Source organism: Hyla sarda, chromosome 1 (assembly GCF_029499605.1).
Source record: "Hyla sarda isolate aHylSar1 chromosome 1, aHylSar1.hap1, whole genome shotgun sequence".
Lineage (NCBI taxonomy): Eukaryota > Metazoa > Chordata > Amphibia > Anura > Hylidae > Hyla > Hyla sarda.
In genome coordinates this window covers 18429000-18450142 of record NC_079189.1, presented here as the reverse complement: position 1 = coordinate 18450142, position 21143 = coordinate 18429000, and the positions used below count along the sequence as shown (strand labels likewise).

The window sequence follows — 21143 nt, the reverse complement described above, 5'->3', positions numbered from 1 at the left end:
TCCCGTTTTGCAGCACGGTAGTTTTCTACGTTGTACACTACTGCTAGGTGGAAACCCAGTCTTTGTTCTTAACCCCTTAAGGATGCAGAATTTTTTTTTTATTTTTCCCCCTGGTACTTGAAGTGACCAAAATTCAGCAGTTTGAAATTTGTTATTTTTTTATGTTTACGCCACTGACCGTGCTATTTAATCAACATTATATTTGAATAGAGTTCGGACATTTATGCACGCGGTGACACCACATATGTTTATTTATGTTTACATTATTTTATTTGAAAAATACGAAAAGCGGGGTGATTCAAACTTTTATTAGAGAAGGGGTTAAATGAGATATATAATTCCCAAAACGTATCCCCTATCTGTAGGATAGGGGATAAGGTTTAGATCACAGGAGGTCCGACTGCTGGAATCCTCTGCGAACTCCGGTACGGGGCCCCGACTCTCCCCAGGAATGGAGCGTGTCGACCCCCACACGTAGCGGCTGCCGTTCAGCAATCTTCGGTTCTCATCCATAAATTACATTATTGTAACTGGGTCTGACCACAGAAGAACACACTGCTTAAAGGGGTACTCCGGTGAAAACCTTTTTTCTTTTAAATCAACTGGTGGCAGAAAGTTAAACATATTTGTAAATTACTTCTAATAAAATTTTTTAATCCTTCCAGTACTTATTAGCTGCTGAATGCTACAGAGGAAATTCCTTTCTTTTTGGAACACTGATGACATCACGAACACAGTGCTCTCTGCTGACATCTCTGTCCATTTTAGCAACCATGCATAGCAGATGTATGCTAAGGGCAGCATGGTGGCTCAGTGGTTAGCACTGCTGCCTTGCAGTGCTGGGGACTTGGGTTCAAATCCCACTAAGGACAACAATAAATAAAGCGTTATTATTATTATAATAATGTCAGCAGAGAGAACTGTGCTTGTGATGTCATCAGAGAGCATTCCAAAAAGAAAAGAATTTCCTCTGTAGTATTCAGCAGCTAATAAGTACAGGAAGGGTTAAGATTTTTTAATAGAAATAATTTACAAATATGTTTAACTTTCTGCCACCAGTTGATTTAAAAGAAAAAAGGTTTTCATCGGAGTACCCCTTTAACGTGTCAGAGGAAGCGGTCAGTCCTGGGTCAGCTGACTTTCCAGCAAAATTACTGGAGTCTAGCCAGGTGATTAGATTGGTTTCATAAGGCGAACTGCGGTGATGAGACTCCACACCCTCTCTCTGCAAAGCCAGAGGATTCATAGGAAATATAAGCAGCATTAGAAAATCATTACAAAAAAATGGATGAAAACTCCATACCTGCCACATCACACATCAGCCAAAACAGGTCAGCACAAGGCATACACAAGAACCTCTGCATTATTCTCTAATAATGGTCTATGCTGCACTATTTAAGCAAAAACTTTTTTTTTCCTGGGGTGCTTCTTTAAAGGGATACTCCACTGGAAAAAAAACATTTTTAAATCAACTGGTGCCAGAAAGTTAAACAGATTTGTAAATTACTTCTATTAAAAAAATCTTAATCCTTCCAGTACTTTTCAGATGCTGTATTCTCTACAGGAAGTTCTTTTCTGTCGGACCACAGTGCTCTCTGCTGACACCTCTGTCCATTTTAGGAACTGTCCAGAGCAGAATAGGTTTGCTATGGGGATTTGCTCCTACTCTAGAAAGTTCCTAAAATGGACAGAGGTGTCAGCAGAGAGCGCTGTGGTCAGACAGAAAGGAAATTCAAAAAGAAAAGAACATCCTGTGGAGAACATAGCAACTGGTAAGTACTGGAAGGATTACGATTTTTAAATAGAAGTCATTTACAAATCTGTTTAACTTTCTGGCGCCAGTTGATTAAAAAAAAAAATGTTTTCCAGTGGAGTACCCCTTTAAAGGGTTATTCCACTGCCCCAGCGTTCGGTACATTTTGTTCCGAACACTGGGTGTGGGCTACGAGGGTCATGACAACGCCCTCGTGACCTCACACCACGCCCCTCAATGCAAGTCTATAGGAGGGGGCGTGGTGGCTGCCACGCCCCCTCCTATAGACTTGCATTGAGGGGGCGTGGTGTGATGTCTTGAGGGGCGTGGCCGTGACGTCAAGACCCACGCTGCCCGCTAGGGGGGCAGTGGAGTTCCCCTTCAATACTGTGTATTATTTGTCAAAGATCCCTCCTTGTATTTGGTGAAATTTCCTTATAAGGGTGCGTTCACACTGTGGAATCTCCGCTCGCTGAATTCAGCGAGCAGAAATTCCGTCTGGTGGCCGCCGCCGAAAACACTTCGGCACTAGGGCCGCGGGTCACTGCGCCGTCACCACTGACGGCTATGCGGTGCTCGCGGAATCCGCGCAAAGAATGAACATGTCCTTTCTTTGCGCGGAACAATTTCAGCGGCGGAATTGTCTGAACGGGTCTCGCGGAAGATCGATTCACACTAATGTCACGCCCCCTTCCCATAGACTTTCATTGAGGGGGCGGGCGTGACGTCACGAGGGGGGCGGCCTCGAACACGGAAGCCCGTACACAGCTTCCGGAGTACTGAACTTCCGGACGCTGCGAGTGGAGCTCCGGAAGGCAGGGCAGCGGACAGCCCCTTTAAGTTCACACCGCGGAATTCCGCCCTTGTAATTCCGTGGGAATTCCGCACCCTAAGGCTCTTTATGGAGGAAGATTCATCAAACTCCGGATAGAGGAAGAGCGGTACAGTTGCCCATAGCAACCAATCAGATCGCTTCTTTCATTTTTCACAGGCCTCTTCAGAAATGAAAGAAGCGATCTGATTGGTTGCTATGGGCAACCGCACCACTCATATAGGGGTAAAGCTGCAGATTTCTCTTGGCAAATGTTTAGGGCGGTAAAGGGGTTAATGGGTACGTAACCCAAAGAATACTTATTTATTTTACTTACAATACAGTGACGGTATAATACCGTATAGCTTTATAGAGGGGTTGGGGTGATAACGCGATAGGGTTGTGCAATGTGATGTTATGTAACCATGGCGACCGATGTCATAGATCCATATGTTATACACTTTATTATTGTTCTGTTAACTCCTTCATGGCCGTAGGGTTATGGCCGCCTGCTGCCTCCTCATTGGATTAGCAATACACATAGTCTTAGGCTCGGTTCAGACTACGCAATCTCCGGGCGGAACATTTCCGCGAGGAGATTCCGAGTGCGGCCAGCGCCGGCTGAATCAGTCGGCGCTAGGACCGCGCGGACACTGCAGTTTCTAATAGACTGCAATGTGTTCCGCGCGGATTTCCGCCTGAAGAAAGAGCACCGCCTTTCGTCAGGCGGAAATTTCTACGCGGATTTTCCGCTTCACAAATTCCGAAGTGTGAATTTGTGAACGGAAAATCATTCACTACACTATACGTTTTAGAAAGCGGAATTTCTGTCGTTTGAACCTAGCCTTAGTCTTACACATATGTACTGGGCCCCCCAGTCTGCCTTCACATAGGGTTAATGGACGCCTATCTGAGCGCCAGTCACATAATAAACACCACATAAGCCTGAAGAGCTCCGATTGATTTTTCCGGCAGAGTTTTTAGCAGGGTCAGTTATCGCCCATGTTACAGGTTCTCACCCCAGGGCGGCTGATAAAAGGGATTTAGTGTCATGGCCTCCCCCGAGTACGTGGTCGTCACAGCTCAGCTCGCGGTGTCATGACCGTCTTCATCAATAATGCCTCGATGACCCTTTGACCTCACGCCCCCCCCCCCCCTGGTTGCTGCATAATGTTCAATCGGACCTGAGACCCCTGAACTTTTCAACTGTTAAAGGGTGCAATGCTCTGCAGAGGTGTTCTGCCTGCAGGGGGAGTCCTATTTGGTAAAGTGATGGCTGAATGGAGCTGGGGTGCAGTACCGCATGCTGAGGCCCTACATTGGAGCATCATATTCTAGAGATGTGATGGGAATACTCATTTAACCCCTTAAGGACTCAGGGTTTTTCCGTTTTTGCACTTTCGTTTTTTCCTCCTTACCTTTTAAAAATCATAACCCTTTAAATTTTCCACCTAAAATTCCATATTATGGCTTATTTTTTGCGTCGCCAATTCTACTTTCCAGTGACATCAGTCATTTTACCCAAAAATGCACGGCGAAACGGAAAAAAAAATCATTGTGCGACAAAATCGAAGAAAAAACGCCATTTTGTAACTTTTGGGGGCTTTCGTTTCTACGCAGTACATATTTCGGTAAAAATGACACCTTCTCATTATTCTGTAGGTCCATACGGTTAAAATGATCCCCTACTTATATAGGTTTGATTTTGTCGCACTTCTGGAAAAAATCATAACTACATGCAGGAAAATGTATACGTTTAAAATTGTCATCTTCTGACCCCTATAACTTTTTTATTTTTCCATGTACAGGGCGGTATGAGGGCTCATTTTTTGCGCCGTGATCTGAAGTTTTTATCAGTAAGATTTTTGTTTTGATCGGACTTTTTGATCACTTTTCATTCATTTTTTTATGGTATAAAAAGTGACCAAAATACGTTTTTTTGGACTTTGGAATTTTTTTGCGCGTACGCCATTGACCGTGCGGTTTAATTAACAATATATTTTTATAGTTCGGACATTTACGCACGCGGCGATACCACATATGTTTATTTTTATTTACACTGTTTTATTTTTTTTATGGGAAAAGGGGGGTGATTCAAACTTTTATTAGGGAAGGGGTTAAATGACCTTTATTAACACTTTTTTTTTTACTTTTTTTTTGCAGTGTTATAGCTCCCATAGGGACACACTGATCTCTTATACTGATCATTATTATCCCATAGGGACCTATAACACTGCACACACTGATCTCCTATACTGATCATTGTTATCCCATAGGGACCTATAACACTGCACACACTGATCTCATATACTGATCATTGTTATCCCATAGGGACCTATAACACTGCACACACTGATCTCATATACTGATCATTGTTATCCCATAGGGACCTATAACACTGCACACACTGATCTCATATACTGATCATTGTTATCCCATAGGGACCTATAACACTGCACACACTGATCTCATATACTGATCATTGTTATCCCATAGGGACCTATAACATTGCACACACTGATCTCATGTACTGATCATTGTTATCCCATAGGGACCTATAACACTGCACACACTGATCTCTCATGCTGATCACTGGCGTGCATTAATACACCTGTGATCAGTGTTATCGGCGCTTGACTGCTCCTGCCTGGATCTCAGGCACGGAGCAGTCATTCGTCGATCGGACACTGAGGAGGCAGGTAAGGTCCCTCCCGGTGTCCTGCAAGCTGTTCGGGATGCAGCGATTTCACCGCGGCGGTCCCGAACAGCCCGACTGACTAGCCGGGATACTTTCACTTTCGCTTTAGAAGCGGCGGTCAGCTTTGACCGCCGCTTCTAAAGGGTTAATACCGCACATCGCCGCGATTGGCGATGTGGGGTATTAGCCGCGGGTCCCGGCCGTTGATAAGTGCCGGGACCGACGCAATGTAATGCGGGGTCGCAGCGCGACCCCGCTTCATATCGCGGGAGCCGGCGCAGGACGTAAATATACGTCCTGTGCCGTTAAAGGGGTACTCCAGTGAAAAACTTTTTTTTTTTTTTTTAAATCAACTGGTGCCAGAAAGTTAAACAGATTTGTAAATTACTTCTATTAAAAAATCTTAATCCTTCCTGTACTTATTAGCTGCGGAATTCTACAGCGGAAATTCTTTTCTTTTTGAAACACAGAGCTCTCTGCTGACATCACGAGCACAGTGCTCTCTGCTGACATCTCTGTCCATTTTAGGAACTGTCCAGAACAGCATATGTTTTCTATGGGGATTTTCTTTTACCCTGGACTGTTCCTAAAATGGACAGGGATGTCAGCAGAGAGCACTGTGCTCATGATGTCAGCAGAGAGCTCTGTGTTTCAAATGGAAAAGAATTTCCGCTGTAGTATTCAGCAGCTAATAAGTACAGGAAGGATTAAGTTTTTTTTTTAATAGAAGTAATTTACAAATCTGTTTAACTTTCTGGCACCAGTTGCTTTAAAAAATAATAAAAATAAAAAAAGTTTTTCGCCGGAGTACCCCTTTAAAGAAGAACTCTGGGATTTTTCTTTCCCTAATACAGAGCAGCATAGGCTATTGAGGGTATGCAACAAACAAGCTCACCTTCCACTTTGTTGCAAGCAGCTTTATTGAAGATACATCACACCATAAAAACGACAGTCAGTCAGACATGTTTCGAGCGCAAGCGCTCGAAACATGTCTGACCGACTGTCGTTTTTATGGTGTGATCTATCTTCAATAAAGCTGCTTGCAATGAAGTGCTGGACCCTCCGTACTTTCTTTCTTCACTATTGAGTGTATGCCTTGTGCTTACCTGTTTCCGCTGATGTGGCAGACATGAGTTGTCGGCCATTTTTTATTGCAATTTGATCACAGAAATGACTTAAAGGGGTTATCCAGGAAAAAACTTTTTTTTATTTATCAACTGGCTCCAGTAAGTTAAACAGATTTGTAAATTACTTCTATTAAAAAATCTTAATCCTTTCAGTACTTATGAGCTTCTGAAGTTTAGGTTGTTCTTTTCTGTCTAAGTGCTCTCTGATGACACGTGTCTCGGGAACCGCCCAGTTTAGAAGAGGTTTGCTATGGGAATTTGCTTCTAAACTGGGCGTTTCCCGAGACACGTGTCATCAGAGATTACTTAGACAGAAAAAGAACAACCTTAACTTCAGAAGCTCATAAGTACTGAAAGGATTAAGATTTTTTTAATAGAAGTAATTTACAAATCTGTTTAACTTTCTGGAACCAGTTGATATATAAAAAAAAAGTTTTTTCCTGGATAACCCCTTTAAACAGATTTGTAAACTACTTCTATTAAAAAATCTTAATCCTTCCAATAGTTGTTAGCTTCTGAAGTTGAGTTGCTGTTTTCTGTCTAACTGCTTTCTGATGACTCACGTCCCGGGAGCTGTGCAGTTCCTATGGGGATATTTTCCCATCATGCACAGCTCCCGGGACGTGACATCATCATTGAGCAGTTAGACAGAAAACTTCAGAAGCTAATAACTATTGGAAGGATTAAGATTTTTTATAGAAGTAATTTACAAATCTGTTTAACTTTCCGGAGCCAGTTGATATATATTTAAAAAAAAAAAAAAAAAAAGGTTTTGCCTGGAATACCCCTTTAAGGTTGTTCTTTTCTGTCTAAGTGCTCTCTGATGACACCTGTCTCGGGAACCGCCCAGTTTAGAAGAAAATCCCCATAGCAAACCTCTTCTAAACTGGGCGGTTCCCGAGACAGGTGTCATCAGAGAGCACTTAGACAGAAAAGAACAACCTTAACTTCAGAAGCTCATAAGTACTGAAAGGATTAAGATTTTTTAATAGAAGTAATTTACAAATCTGTTTAACTTTCTGGAGCCAGTTGATATATATATATATATATATATATATATATAATATATATATATATATATACATTTTTTCCCTGGATAACCCCTTTAAAGCGCAACTGTCATGAGTTTTTAGCCCCCCAGACTACTACAATGTTGTTACCGATGTCCATAACATGAGTGTAACCTTTATGGGTTTTCCTCCTTCTTTTATAACTTATAAAAGACATTTATACAGCGGTCAGGCACAGTCGGATAGACGTGGCTTGGGGTTCGCAAAGCCACGCCGCCGCCACGCCTATCCTCTCCTGCCAACGCTGGGATCGCTGTGTAGTAAGACACAGCGCACCCACCGCGCATGCGCAGCTCCTGATGTGCGCGCGCCACCGCCCTGCATTGACAGACTGATTACTCGCTCCTGCTGCCTATGGGCTCACTGCGCAGGTGCAGTACTAGAGGAAGGGAGGGGCGCATGCGCTGCGTCTTACTGCACAGTGATCCCAGCGCTGAAAGGAGAGGATAGGCGTGGTGGCGGCGGGGCTCTGCGTACCCCAAGCCCCGCCTATCCGACTGTGCCTGACCGCTGGATAAATGTATTTTAAGTTATAAAAGGAGGAGGAAAACCCATAAAGGTTACACTCATGTTATGGACATCGGTAACAACATTGTAGGGGGCTAAAAACCCAGCAGTTGTGCTTTAATCATGCATGAATACTCTAGCTGAGGGTGTGGCATTTGATCATTGCACTTAGTCATCTAATCAGGAGTGTTCCCCCCCAAAAAAAATGTTTTTTTTTTTTTTATAATGCTCGGAATACCCCTTTAATAGCTTTCCTCCCCCAGCACTGATGGCCTAGGCACAGGCCCAATGGCAGCTCTAAAAAAGTGAGACTGTGACGCTCCTCACAAAGCTGTCTCCCTCTATATACAGGTGTTACTAATGTGAAGTCACAATACAGATCGCCCTAGTTTAGCGGTGGAGAACATTCTGTCGGCCGTATACCTAATTTGGTCTGGCCCACCAGTGTTTCCCAACCAGGGTGCCGCTGCATTCCGGTGGGAAAGATGGTGATGGGGCACTAGGGTTGCCACCTTTCCCTCAGAAAAATACCGGTCATGGGTGTGGCTATGTGGGGGTGGAGCTACAAAAGGGGAGGGGCCAGATTGCACAGGGGCTGAGGGATCAGGGGTTTAAGAAATGGCATGGGGGATGGGAGGGGGGTTTAAGAAATGGCATAGGGGATTGGAGGGATACAATATATATGTGGGGGGAATTTTCCTATATCGCACAAAAAAAATTACATTTAGAGAATACCTACCAAAACCCTATTTATGCCAGCGGCGGCGGAAGTGGTGGTGCGCGACAGCAACGCTGGCTCTCTCTGATGACGAGTGACGTCCCCCTGCGCAACGTCAGATAAACAGGCTAATCAGACAGTATCACACATGACAGGATTAGATGCACAGGCTCAGCAGACAGTATCACACATAACAGGATTAGATACACAGGCTCAGCAGACAGTATCACACATGACAGATTTAGATGCACAGGCTCAGCAGACAGTATCACACATGACAGGATTAGATGCACAGGCTCAGCTCACAGTATCACACATGACAGGATTAGATACACAGGCTCAGCAGACAGTATCGCACATGACAGGATTAGATACACAGGCTCATCAGGCAGTATCGCACATGACAGGATTAGATACACAGGCTCATATACCACATGACAGAATTAGATACACAGGCTCAGCAGACAGTATCGCACATGACAGGATTAGATACAGAGCGCAGCAGATAGTTTCACACATTAAAACATTAAATCAGTGTTTCCCAACCAGGGTGCCTCCAGCTATTGCAAAACTACAACTCCCAGCATGCCCGGACAGCCAAAGGCTGTCTGGGCATGCTGGGAGTAATAGTTTTGCAACAGCTGGAGGCACCCTGGTTGGGAAACACTGCATTAAATACACAATTTTGCAGAGAGGTCTCACCAGTCTCTTGTCTTCACTTTCTCCTTTCCCCGGGCGGCTCCAGGTTAAGGAATGTCCGGGGTTGAGGAGGAATGGGGGGGGCAATTATTTATCCCATGGGGCCACATGAGAAACTAAAAATATTGTGGAGGGCCGGGTAGTTTTTCCCCAGATCAGGCAGCATAGTTGTCCCCCAGATTAGGAGCATAGTTGTCCCCCAGATTAGGAGCATAGTTGTCCCCCAGATTAGGAGCATAGTTGTCCCCCAGATTAGGAGCATAGTTGTCCCCCAGATTAGGCAGCATAGTTGTCCCCCAGATTAGGCAGCATAGTTGTCCCCCAGATTAGGCAGCATAGTTGTCCCCCAGATTAGGCAGCATAGTTGTCCCCCAGATTAGGCAGCATAGTTGTCCCCCAGATTAGGCAGCATAGTTGTCCCCCAGATTAGGCAGCATAGTTGTCCCCCAGATTAGGCAGCATAGTTGTCCCCCAGATTAGGAGCATAGTTGTCCCCCAAGTTAGGAGCATAGTTGTCCCCCAGATTAGGAAGCATAGTTGTCCCCCAGATTAGGAGCATAGTTGTCCCCCAGATTAGGAGCATAGTTGTCCCCCAGATTAGGAGCATAGTTGTACCCCAGTTGTCCCCCAGATTAGGAGCATAGTTGTACCCCAGTTGTCCCCCAGATTAGGCAGTATAGTTGTCCCCCAGATTAGGAAGCATAGTTGTCCCCCAGATTAGGCAGCATAGTTGTCCCCCAGATTAGGCAGCATAGTTGTCCCCCAGATTAGGCAGCATAGTAGTCCCCCAGATTAGGCAGCATAGTTGTACCCCAGTTGTCCCCCAGATTAGGCAGCATAGTTGTCCCCCAGATTAGTCAGTTTACCCCCCCCCCCCTACACACACACACACACACACACACACACACACACACACACACACATATATATATACACAGACACATAGAGACACATACACAGACACATGTATACAGACACATATATATACACAGACACATATATATACACAGACACATATATACACACAGACACATGTATACACAGACACATATATATACACACACACACATATACACACAGACACTCACCCGCCCTGTGCAGCAGAGGAGACAGGATACACGGCCTCTCCTTCTCTTCCCTTCCTGCTCTGCCTATGGAGGGTTGTAAGACTGCACGGGGCAGAGGGAAGGCGGGGGAGGGGGAGAGAGGAGACAGGAGGTCACGCCCCCTCCCCAGCACTGTACAATCTCTTCCTGTCATCGCACGGAGCTCTCCCTGTCACAGGCTGGTGGTGTCAGACCTGGGCATTGTACGGCCGGTCATGAAAGCAGTGTTCTTCTGGGGATGCTGCTCCGTCCGCCCCTGTCAGTGAATGAAAAATACCGCCCATTGCATGGCCGGTATTTTTCATCCAAACTTACCGGCACAGCCCGGAATGTAGATGAAAATACCGGCTGTGCCGGTAAAATACCGGCAGGGTGGCAACCCTATGGGGCACATTAGGGGGCAAGTGTCCTAGCGCCTCCTAAGTGGTGACGTTTCTGTTTCAATCTTTTTATTACATTTTAACACAATAAGAACAATAACAAAAAGATACGGTACGGTCAGAATACGTGGTGAAGTTTCTAGGCCATAGGCAGAGTCATGCCAGCGGCCACCAGAAACCGGGGGCGTCTCCTCCTTTAGGACGTGCACAGTGAGTGATGTCATCGTGTGCGTCCAAAAGATAGAGCCGCTCCCTGCCTCACGTGTCTACACCAGTGTTTCCCAGTCAGTGTGCTTCCAGCTGTTACAAAACTACAAGTCCTAGCATGCCCTGTCCAGGCTTGGTCAAGTTGTAGTTTTGTAACAGCTGGAGGAACACTATCTAGGAAGCACTTGCCTACACGGAGAAGCGGCCTGCGGCCTAAAAGAGGAAGATGCCTGCAACTGGGGGAGGGGGGGTCTCAAGAGTGTAAGTGTGTTTGGGGGGTTTTGTTTTTCTTAATCTTTAGGGGTCAAACTACCTACAGGAGGGCAAATTGCCTACAGTGGGTTTAGGGAATGTCCTACCTGCAGGGGGGCAGGCTACCTACAGGGGGTTTATGGAAGGTCCTGCCTACAGGGGTGGAAAACTACCTCACAGGGGATTTAGGGACTGTCCTACAACAGGGGGCAAAATACCTACAGGGGGTTAGCGACGGTCCTACCTACAGGGGGAAAACTGCCTACACCCCTAGTGGTTAGAACAGGTAACTGCGATTTACATAAGTCAAATAAAAAAATACCAATGACATCAATGGGATTTGACTGCGTTCACACGGCCATCCCGTTCTTCCTCCCGTCAAAAATAAAAACGGACTTTGGAAAAAAACTAAACGGATGTTATATCTGTAAACGGATGTTATATCTGTAAACGGATGTTATATCTGTAAACGTTATATCTATAAACATTATATCTGTAAACGGATGTTGTATCTGTAAACGTTATATCTGTAAACGTTATATCTGTAAACATTATATCTGTAAACGGATGTTATATCTGTAAACGTTATATCTGTAAACGGATGTTATGTCTGTAAACGGATGTTATATCTGTAAACGGATGTTATATCTGTAAACGGATGTTATATCTGTAGACGGATGTTATGTCTGTAGACGGATGTTATATCTGCAAACGGATGTTATATCTGTAAACGGATGTTATATCTGTAGACGGATGTTATGTCTGTAGACGGATGTTATATCTGTAGACGGATGTTATATCTGTAAACGGATGTTATATCTGTAGACGGATGTTATATCTATAAACGTTATATCTGTAAACGGATGTTATATCTGTAAACGTTATATCTGTAAACGGATGTTATATCTGTAAACAGATGTTATATCTGTAAACGTTATATCTGTAAACGGATGTTATATCTGTAAACGTTATATCTGTAAACGTTATATCTGTAAACGGATGTTATATCTGTAAACGTTATATCTGTAAACGGATGTTATATCTGTAAACGTTATATCTATAAACGGATGTTACATCTGTAATCGGATGTTATATCTGTAAACGTTATATCTGTAAACGGATGTTATATCTGTAAACGTTATATCTATAAACGGATGTTACATCTGTAATCGGATGTTATATCTGTAAACGTTATATCTGTAAACGGATGTTATATCTGTAAACGGATGCTATGACTGTAAACGGATGTTACCCGTATTTTTCGCCGTATAAGACGCACTTTTTCTTCCCCAAAACTGGGGGGGAAGTCGGTGCGAATACACTCCTATCGCGGAGGTCCCTGCGGCCATCAACGTCCGGGACCCGCGGCTAATACAGGACATCACCGATCGCGGTGATGCCCTGTATTAACCCTTCAGACGCGGCGATCAAAGCTGACCGGCGCGTCTGAAGGGAAAGTGACACTAACCCGGCTGTTCAGTCGGGCTGTTCGGGATTTTTGCGATTTCACTGCGGCGTCCCGAACAGTCCGACTGAATAGCCGGGTTAGTGCTTACAGGACACCGGGAGGGACCTTACCTGCCTCCTCGGTGTCTTCTCCGTTCAGGGATCCCCTGTATGGCCGGCGCTCTCCTTCCTCGCCATCACGTCGTCGCGTACGTGCGTTGGCGTGCGTAACGACGTGATGGCGGCGACGGAGAGCGAGGATACCCGGCCGGCAGCAGAGACGTTCCGGAGCGACGGGGACGCGGCGACAGCAATGGAGCGACATCCAGGGCAGCGGTCCGGAGCGGCGGGGACACGTGAGTATTACCTCCTATGCAGTGGTCTTCAATCTGCGGACCTCCAGATGTTGCAAAACTACAACTCCCAGCATGCCCGGAAAGCCAACGGCTGTCCGGGCATGCTGGGAGTTATAGTTTTGCAACATCTGGAGGTCCGCAGGTTGAAGACCACTATTGGGTTCAAAATCTTTATTTTTTTAGATTTTACCCCTAAAAATTGGGTGCGTCTTATACGCCGGTGCGTCCTATAGGGCGAAAAATACGGTATATCTGTAAACGGATGTTATATCTGTTTGGTTATTGTTCAGATAATAAACCAAAAAATAATATATTTTTTTTTGTTCTGAGCATGCTCAGAAGTAAAAACGGATCAAAAAACACATTGATTTTTCTTCCGTTTTTTTTTGACGAGAGAAAAAAAAAACACTGCATGTGCCGTTTTTTCTGCCGTCAAAAAAAAGAAAACGGAAATAAGTGAAGACGGGTACAAACGGATTGAAAAAAAAATCCCAATGACATGAATGGGATTTTATTTATTTTTTTACCGTTTTCAATCCATTTACAGCCTGCAAGAACGGAACCGAAACGGGGATTTAAAAAAAAAAAACGGGGGACAGACGGCCGTGTGAACGCACCCTAAATTTACTGTCTCCGTTTCTTTCTTCCCATTTTACCGCCTGCTTTACGTTTGGCGTATGTGACGCCCCCTATCTCTGTATGCCGTGCTGGTGAATGGGAGCTATTGCTCGCTGTTATCAGCCCATTCAGCAACTTTTTAGGGTGCGTTCACACGGCCGTCTATCCCCGTTCCCTCCCCCCCCCCCTCCCCATTTTTAGGTTCCGTTGTTGCTGCTTGTAAACGGATTACAAACGGTTGTAAAATAATCCCTTTGATGTCAATGGGATTTTTTTTTTTACAATCTTTCACATAAATTTTCACCCGTCTGCGCTCATTTCCGTTTTTTTATTTATTTTTTTTTACGGGAGAATAGAGAGAAAAAAAACGGAAATGAGCGCAGACGGGTGAAAATTTATGTGAAAGAGTGTAAAAAAAAAAAAATCCCATTGACATCAATGGGATTATTTTACAACCGTTTGTAATCCGTTTACAAACAGCAACAACGGAACCTAAAAACGGGGGGGGGGGGGGGGGGGGGAACGGGGACAGACGACCGTGTGAACGCACCCTAAAAAGTTGCTGAATTGGCTGATAACAGCGAGCAATAGCTCCTAGAGATGAGCGAATTTACAGTAAATTCGATTCGTCACGAACTTCTCGGCTCGGCAGTTGATGGATTTTCTTGCGTAAATTAGTTCAGCTTTCCGGTGCTCCGGTGGGCTGGAAAAGATGGATACAGTCCTAGGAAAGAGTCTCCTAGGACTGTATCCACCTTTTCCAGCACCGGAAAGCTGAACTAATTTATGCAGGAAAAGGCATTAACTGCCGAGCCGAGAAGTTTGTGACGAATCGAATTTACTGTAAGTTCGCTCATCTCTAATAGCTCCCATTCGCCAGCACAGCATACAGAGATAGGATAGTGGTGTCTAATGGGTGGCCCTTCAGATGTTGCAAAACTACAACTCCCAGCATGCCCGGACAGCCTTCGGCTGTCCGGGCATGCTGGGAGTTGTAGTTTTTCAACATCTGGAGGGCCACCGTTTAGAGACCACTGATACAGACTGCAGCAGGTGTACTGTCGCTTTAACTATCCCTTTCACACTGTTCCCACTATGTGACTGTGCGGACATCCTGTCACTTCCTGTTCACACAGAGTCAGCTGATCAGGAGGTCACATGACCAGAAGAGCCATGTCTGCGGTATATGGAGGAGTGGAGGGGTGAGGCTGCGTGTCCTGATGGATTTGTCGTTTAACTCTTTGCATGGCGTACACTTATTAGCGTTAATATAACTCTCTCAGCTCTGCTACATCTCTGTCTGGTTAGTTCTTGCGTAGATGGTTGGTTACTGGCATTACTGGGAGGGTGTCACATACACCAAACGTAACCATAGTTACTATAGTAACCCCCCCCCCCCTATTAACCCACTCTATGTCTTTCGGTACGGAGAAGCATTTCTTATATACGGCAGTGAGGGACGTAACTACAGTTACACGGCGTACGATCGGCGCACGTGTCTGGATTGGATTTGGCGGAATCGGAATGTTTCGTGTTTAAAAAAAAAAAATTCAATACCTGCGTTTGTTATCCCCTATCCATAGGTGATCGTGGGGGTCCGACCGCTGTTCACCCTCCCCGACCATTCCGACAATCAGGACGTAATTGCGCACGGCGACTTTCAGGCCACTTCTCCGTTCATTCTCCAAACAGCGCCACACCTGTCTTCAGGATGTGTACGGTATTACGGCTCAGTTCCATTGAAGCAAACAAAGCCAAGTTGTAATACCACAGACAGCCTGAGGACAGGGGTGGTGCTGTTTTTGGAAGAAATTTGCTTTTTTTTTTTGTAATCCTAGATAACCTCTTTAGGGTCCATGCACACTACGGATTCATTTTCCACTTGGAAAATTCCGCAGCAGCATTGGGATGGGACTCTGCTGCACAGTGCACACTGCAGAATTTCAGCGGCGGAGCTCACCCGCCGAACGAATGAACGTATTTATTCTTTTCCAGGAATATTGAGCAGAACACATTGCCGGCTATAGGGACTGGCAATGCTGGCTCGGTCCGAGTGCCAATCCGGGTGGAGATTCTGTAGTGTGCACGGACACTTAGGACCCATTCACAGCGCCACCGCGGAAAGTACAGTGATACAGTGAAGCCGGCGTTGGGAGCTCGTGACATCATAGCACCGCCCCCTCACGACGTCACGCCCCCTCCCATAGACTTGTATTGTGGGGGCGGGGTGTGACGTTATGAGGGGGTGGGGCTATGTTGTCACAAGCTCCTGGCTGTTCCAAACGCTGAGCAGCGGAGTACCACTTTAAAGGGGTATTCCAGTGAAAAACTATTTATTTATTTTTTCATATCAACTGGCTCCAGAAACATTAAACAGATTTGTAAATTACTTCTATTAAAAAAAACTTAATCCTACCAGTACTTATCGGCTGCTGAAGTTGAGATGTTCTTTTCTGTCTGACCACAGTGCTCTCTGCTGACCCCATAGTAAACCTCTCCTGCTCTGGACAATTCCGGACATGGACAGAGATGTCAGCAGAGAGCACTGTGGTCAGACAGAAAAGAACAACTCAACTTTAGTAGCTGATAAGTACTGGTAGGATTAAGATTTTTTTTTTTTTCATAGAAGTAATTTACAAATCTGTTTACATTTCTGGAGCCAGTTGATATTAAAAACATTTTTTTTTTCATTGGAATACCCCTTTAACAACAACAATGCACAAGGCAGGGCCTGACACAACCCCCTCTAGAGTAATATAGTATAACACAGTCTTATGTTCTCTCCAGGGGAGGAACCCACTCCAAAGCGGTTCTGATCTCAGAGGATGGACGGATCTTGTGTGAGACAGAAGGACCTAGCAGCAACCACTGGGTAAGGACCTAGAATTGTTCCATCTTGTTGTTGACTGACTCATAACATATATATATATATATACTAGCTGAGTACCCGGCGTTGCCCGGTTTTTCCTTCCTAATCCTTGTTGGGGAGGAAAATAAACAAAGGAGGAAGCTTTTGACTTCATATCCCGTCCTCATATATTGTTTTCATATCCCAACCCCACATCCCGTCCTCATATCCCGACCCCATATCCCGACCTCCTATCCTGACCTCCTATCCCATTCTCCTATCCCGACCCCATATCCTGACCTCCTATCCCGACCTCCTATCCCGACCCCATATCCTGACCTCCTATCCTGACCTCCTATCCCGACCCCATATCCCGACCTCCTATCCTGACCTCCTATCCCATTCTCCTATCCCGACCTCCTATTCCATTCTCCTATCCCGACCCCATATCCCGACCTCCTATCCCGACCTCCTATCCCGACCCCATAGCCCGACCTCCTATCCTGACCTCCTATCCCATTCTCCTATCCCGACCCCATATCCCGACCTCCTATCCCATTCTCCTATCCCGACCTCCTATCCCATTCTCCTATCCCGACCTCCTATCTTGACCTCCTATTCCATTCTCCTATCCCGCCCCCTATCCTGACCTCCTATCCCGACCCCATATCCCGACCTCCTATCCTGACTTCATATCCCATCCTCACATATTGTTGCTATATCCCGACCCCATATCCCATCCTCATAACATATATATATTTATAATTCCTCTGGATTTTTCTACTCTTCAGGCTCCGAGACCTCCTCCAGTGTTGTAGGGACTCACGGGAGGGATGGTGGTCATCACCTCACAGACATGAATAGTCCTTGGAGTATTTTTTAGCTATGGAGCAGTGACCCTACTCTATACTTTGTTTCATAGTTTTCACCAGATCTCCCGGCTGTACACGGCCTCAGGCACGATGACCACTGGTTTCCCAAAGATTGGTCCAAACTCCCGCACGTTGGGTCATTTACACATCCAACAGACATGTCCTTTTTGAATTTAAGTTTTCATACTTTTTTAATTAATTGTATTGTGGGAATTTTTTCCTTTTGTTTTTTCTAGTTGGTCGGCACAGACAAATGTTTGGAAGTGATCAACTCAATGGTGACCGAGGCTAAACAGAAAGCGGGGCTGGACCCTCGTCTTCCCATCAGATCCTTGGTAAGATCCTGGGTAGAAGATGAGAACCATCCTGGGGGCACCATTACACTCTCCTAAGCCTTCCAGTACTTATCAGCTGCTGTATACTTCTATATTAATAATCTCAACCCTTCCAGTACTTATCAGCTGATGTATACTACAGAGGAATTTGTGTAGTTCTTTTCTGTCTGAACACAGTGCTCTATGCTGCCACCTCTGTCCATGACAGGAACTTTCAGTAGCAGGAACAAATCCCCATACTGAAAATCTCCTGCTCTGGACAGATCTTGACACGAACAGAGGTGGCAGCAGAGAGCACTCTGGTGAGACTGTAAAGAGCTACACAACTTCCTCTGTAGTATACAACAGCTGATAAGTACCGGAAGGGTTAGGATTTTTATATAGAAATAATTTACAAATCTGTATAACTTTCTGGCACCAGTTGATTTTATTTTTCCTCTGGAGTGCCCCTTTAAGTGTCATGCGTACAGTCACATAATGGCGCTGTGCAACTTATATGTACAGAGCTATAATACAACCTCCTCACAGGTATATGACTCCTATTTCCTTCGGAGTTATACAAAAATATATATTTTCTTTCAGATTTACAGTCTTTGGTGGAGTGAGAAGGTTTTTGCATTTCTTTTTGTGGAAACATTGAGCTGTCCTTAAAGGGGTACTCCACTGGAAAACATTTTCTTTTAAATCAACTGGTGCCAGAAAGTTAACCCCTTAAGGACTCAGGGTTTTTCAGTTTTTGCACTTTCGTTTTTTCCTCCTTACCTTTTAAAAATCATAACCCTTTCAATTTTCCACCTAAAAATCCATATTATGGCTTATTTTTTGCGTCACCAATTCTACTTTGCAGTGACATCAGTCATTTTACCCAAAAATTCATGGTGAAACGGAAAAAAAAATCATTGTGCGACAAAATAGAAGAAAAAACGCCATTTTGTAATTTTGGGGGCTTCCGTTTCTACGCAGTGCATATTTCGGTAAAAATTACACCTTCTCTTTATTCTGTAGGTCCATACGGTTAAAATGATCCCCTACTTATATAGGTTGGATATTGTCGGACTTGTCGTAAAATCCTAACTACATGCAGGAAAATTTATACGTTTAAAAATGTCATCTTCTGACCCCTATAACTTTTTATTTTTCTACATACAGGGTGGTATTAGGACTCATTTCTTGCGCTGTGATCTAAAGTTTTTATCGGTATGATTTTTGTTTTGATCGGACTTTTTGATCACTTTTTATTCATTTTTTAATGGTATGAAAAGTGACCAAAAATACGCTTTTTTGGACTTTGGAATTTTTTTGCGCGTACGCCATTGACCGTACGGTTTAATTAATGATATATTTTATAGTTCGGACATTTACGCACGCGGCGATACCACATATGTTTTGACACGCCTGTGATCAGTGTTATCGGCGCTTGACTGCTCCTGCCTGGATCTCAGGCACGGAGCAGTCATTCGTCAATCGGACACCGAGGAGGCAGGTAGGGGCCCTCCCGGTGTCCTGTAAGCTGTTCGGGACGCCGCGATTTCACCGCGGCGGTCCCGAACAGCCCGACTCAGCAGCCGTGTCACTTTCACTTTAGACGCGGCGGTCAGCTTTGATCGCCGCGTCTAAAGGGTTAATACAGGGCATCACCGCGATCGGTGATGTCCTGTACTAGCCGTGGGTCCCGGCCGGGACCGACCCGATATGCCGCGGGGACCCCGCGGGAGCCGGCAGAGGACGTAAATATACGTCCTTCGGCATTAAGGGGTTAAACAGATTTGTAAATGACTTCTATTAAAAAATCTTAATCCTTTCAGTACTTATCAGCAGCTGCTATATACTACAAAGTTCTTTTCTTTTTGAATTTCCTTTCTGTCTGACCACAGTGCTCTCTGCTGACACCTCTGTCGGGATTTGCTCCTACAATGGACAGAGGTGTCAGCAAAGAGCACTGTGGTCAGACAGAAAAGAACAGAACTTCCTCTCTAGTATATAGCTGCTGATAAGTACTGAATGGATTAAGATTTTGTAATAGAAGTAATTTACAAATCTGTTTAACTTTCTGGCACCAGTTGATTTAAAAGAAAATGTTTTCCACTGGAGTACTCCTTTAACCCCTTGCTGCAAATGGACGTTCATTAACGTCCATCTGCGGCTCCCGAGATATGACGCGAGCTCAGCAGGTGAGTGCACATCATACCCAGGGGGTCCCGATTGCTATAGGCAACCAGGACCCACGGCTAATGCTGGACATCGCCTATCGGGCTGATGTCCGGCATTAACCCTTTAGACGCAGCGATCAAACTTGATCGCTGAGTTTAAAATGAAAGTAAACATTGCCGGTTAGTTCAGTGGGGCTGTTCGGGACCGGCGCGTTGAAATCGTGGCGTCCTGAACAGCTTGCAGGACAGACGGAGGATCCCTACCTGCTTCTTCGCTGTCCGATCGCCGAATGACTGCTCCGTGCCTAAGATCCAGGCAGGAGCAGTCGAGCACTGGTAACACTGATCAATGCCATGCTATTGCATGGCAGTGATCAGTGTAGGAAATCAGTGTGTGCATGCGAGCTATAACATTGCAAAAAAAAGTGTAAATAAATGTGATTTAAAGGGGTTCTCCGGTGCTTAAACATCTTATCCCCTATCTAGAGGATAGGGGATAAGATGCCTGATCGCGGGAGTCCCGCCGCTGGGGACCCCCGGGATCATGCACACGGCACCCTGTTTGTAATCAGTCCCTGGAGCGTGTTCGCTCCGGGACTGATTACCGGCGACTACAGGGCGGGCGGCGTGTGACGTCACGCCTGTACCGGCGTGTGACGTCACGCTCCGCCCCTCAATGCAAGCCTACGGGAGGGGGCGTGATAGCTATCACGCCCCCTCCCGTAGGCTTGCATTGAGGGGCGGAGCGTGACGTCACACGCCGCCCGCCCTGTAGTCGCCGGTAATCAGTCCCGGAGCGAACACGCTCCGGGGACTGATTACAAACGGGGTGCCGCGTGCATGATCCCGGGGGTCCCCAGCGGCGGGACTCCCGCGATCAGGCATCTTATCCCCTATCCTTTGGATAGGGGATAAGATGTTTAAGCACCGGAGAACCCCTTTAACCCTTTCCCTAAAAAAAAGTTTGATTGACCCCCCCCCTTTTCCCATAAAAAAAAAAAAACTGTGTAAATAACATATGTGGTATCGCCGCATGCGTAAATGTCCGAACTATTAAAATATATCGTTAAAACGCACGGTCAAAAAAAATCCAAAGTCCAAAATTGTGCATTATTGGTCACTTTTTATACCATTAAAAAAAATGAATAAAAAGTGATCAAAAAGTCAGATCAAAACAAACGGCGCATAAA

At 45.3% G+C, this 21143-nt stretch overlaps 1 protein-coding gene across 3 annotated transcripts in view; it reads left to right on the top strand.

Moving 5' to 3' along the window:
* Positions 1–2800: 2800 nt before the first annotated feature.
* The window catches only part of NAGK (N-acetylglucosamine kinase), a 29015-nt gene continuing 10672 nt past the window's right edge, over positions 2801–21143 (top strand). The window contains exons 1-3 of one of the 3 annotated variants that reach the window (XM_056552890.1): positions 2801–2864; positions 16536–16620; positions 17705–17803. In XM_056552890.1, coding sequence (XP_056408865.1) covers positions 17744–17803 — 60 coding nt within the window. In that variant the 5' untranslated portion in view covers positions 2801–2864; positions 16536–16620; positions 17705–17743. Of the gene's footprint in view, positions 2865–14901; positions 15052–16535; positions 16621–17704; positions 17804–21143 lie in introns of those variants that run through there. The other 2 variants (XM_056552887.1, XM_056552889.1) reach the window with 2 other exon arrangements.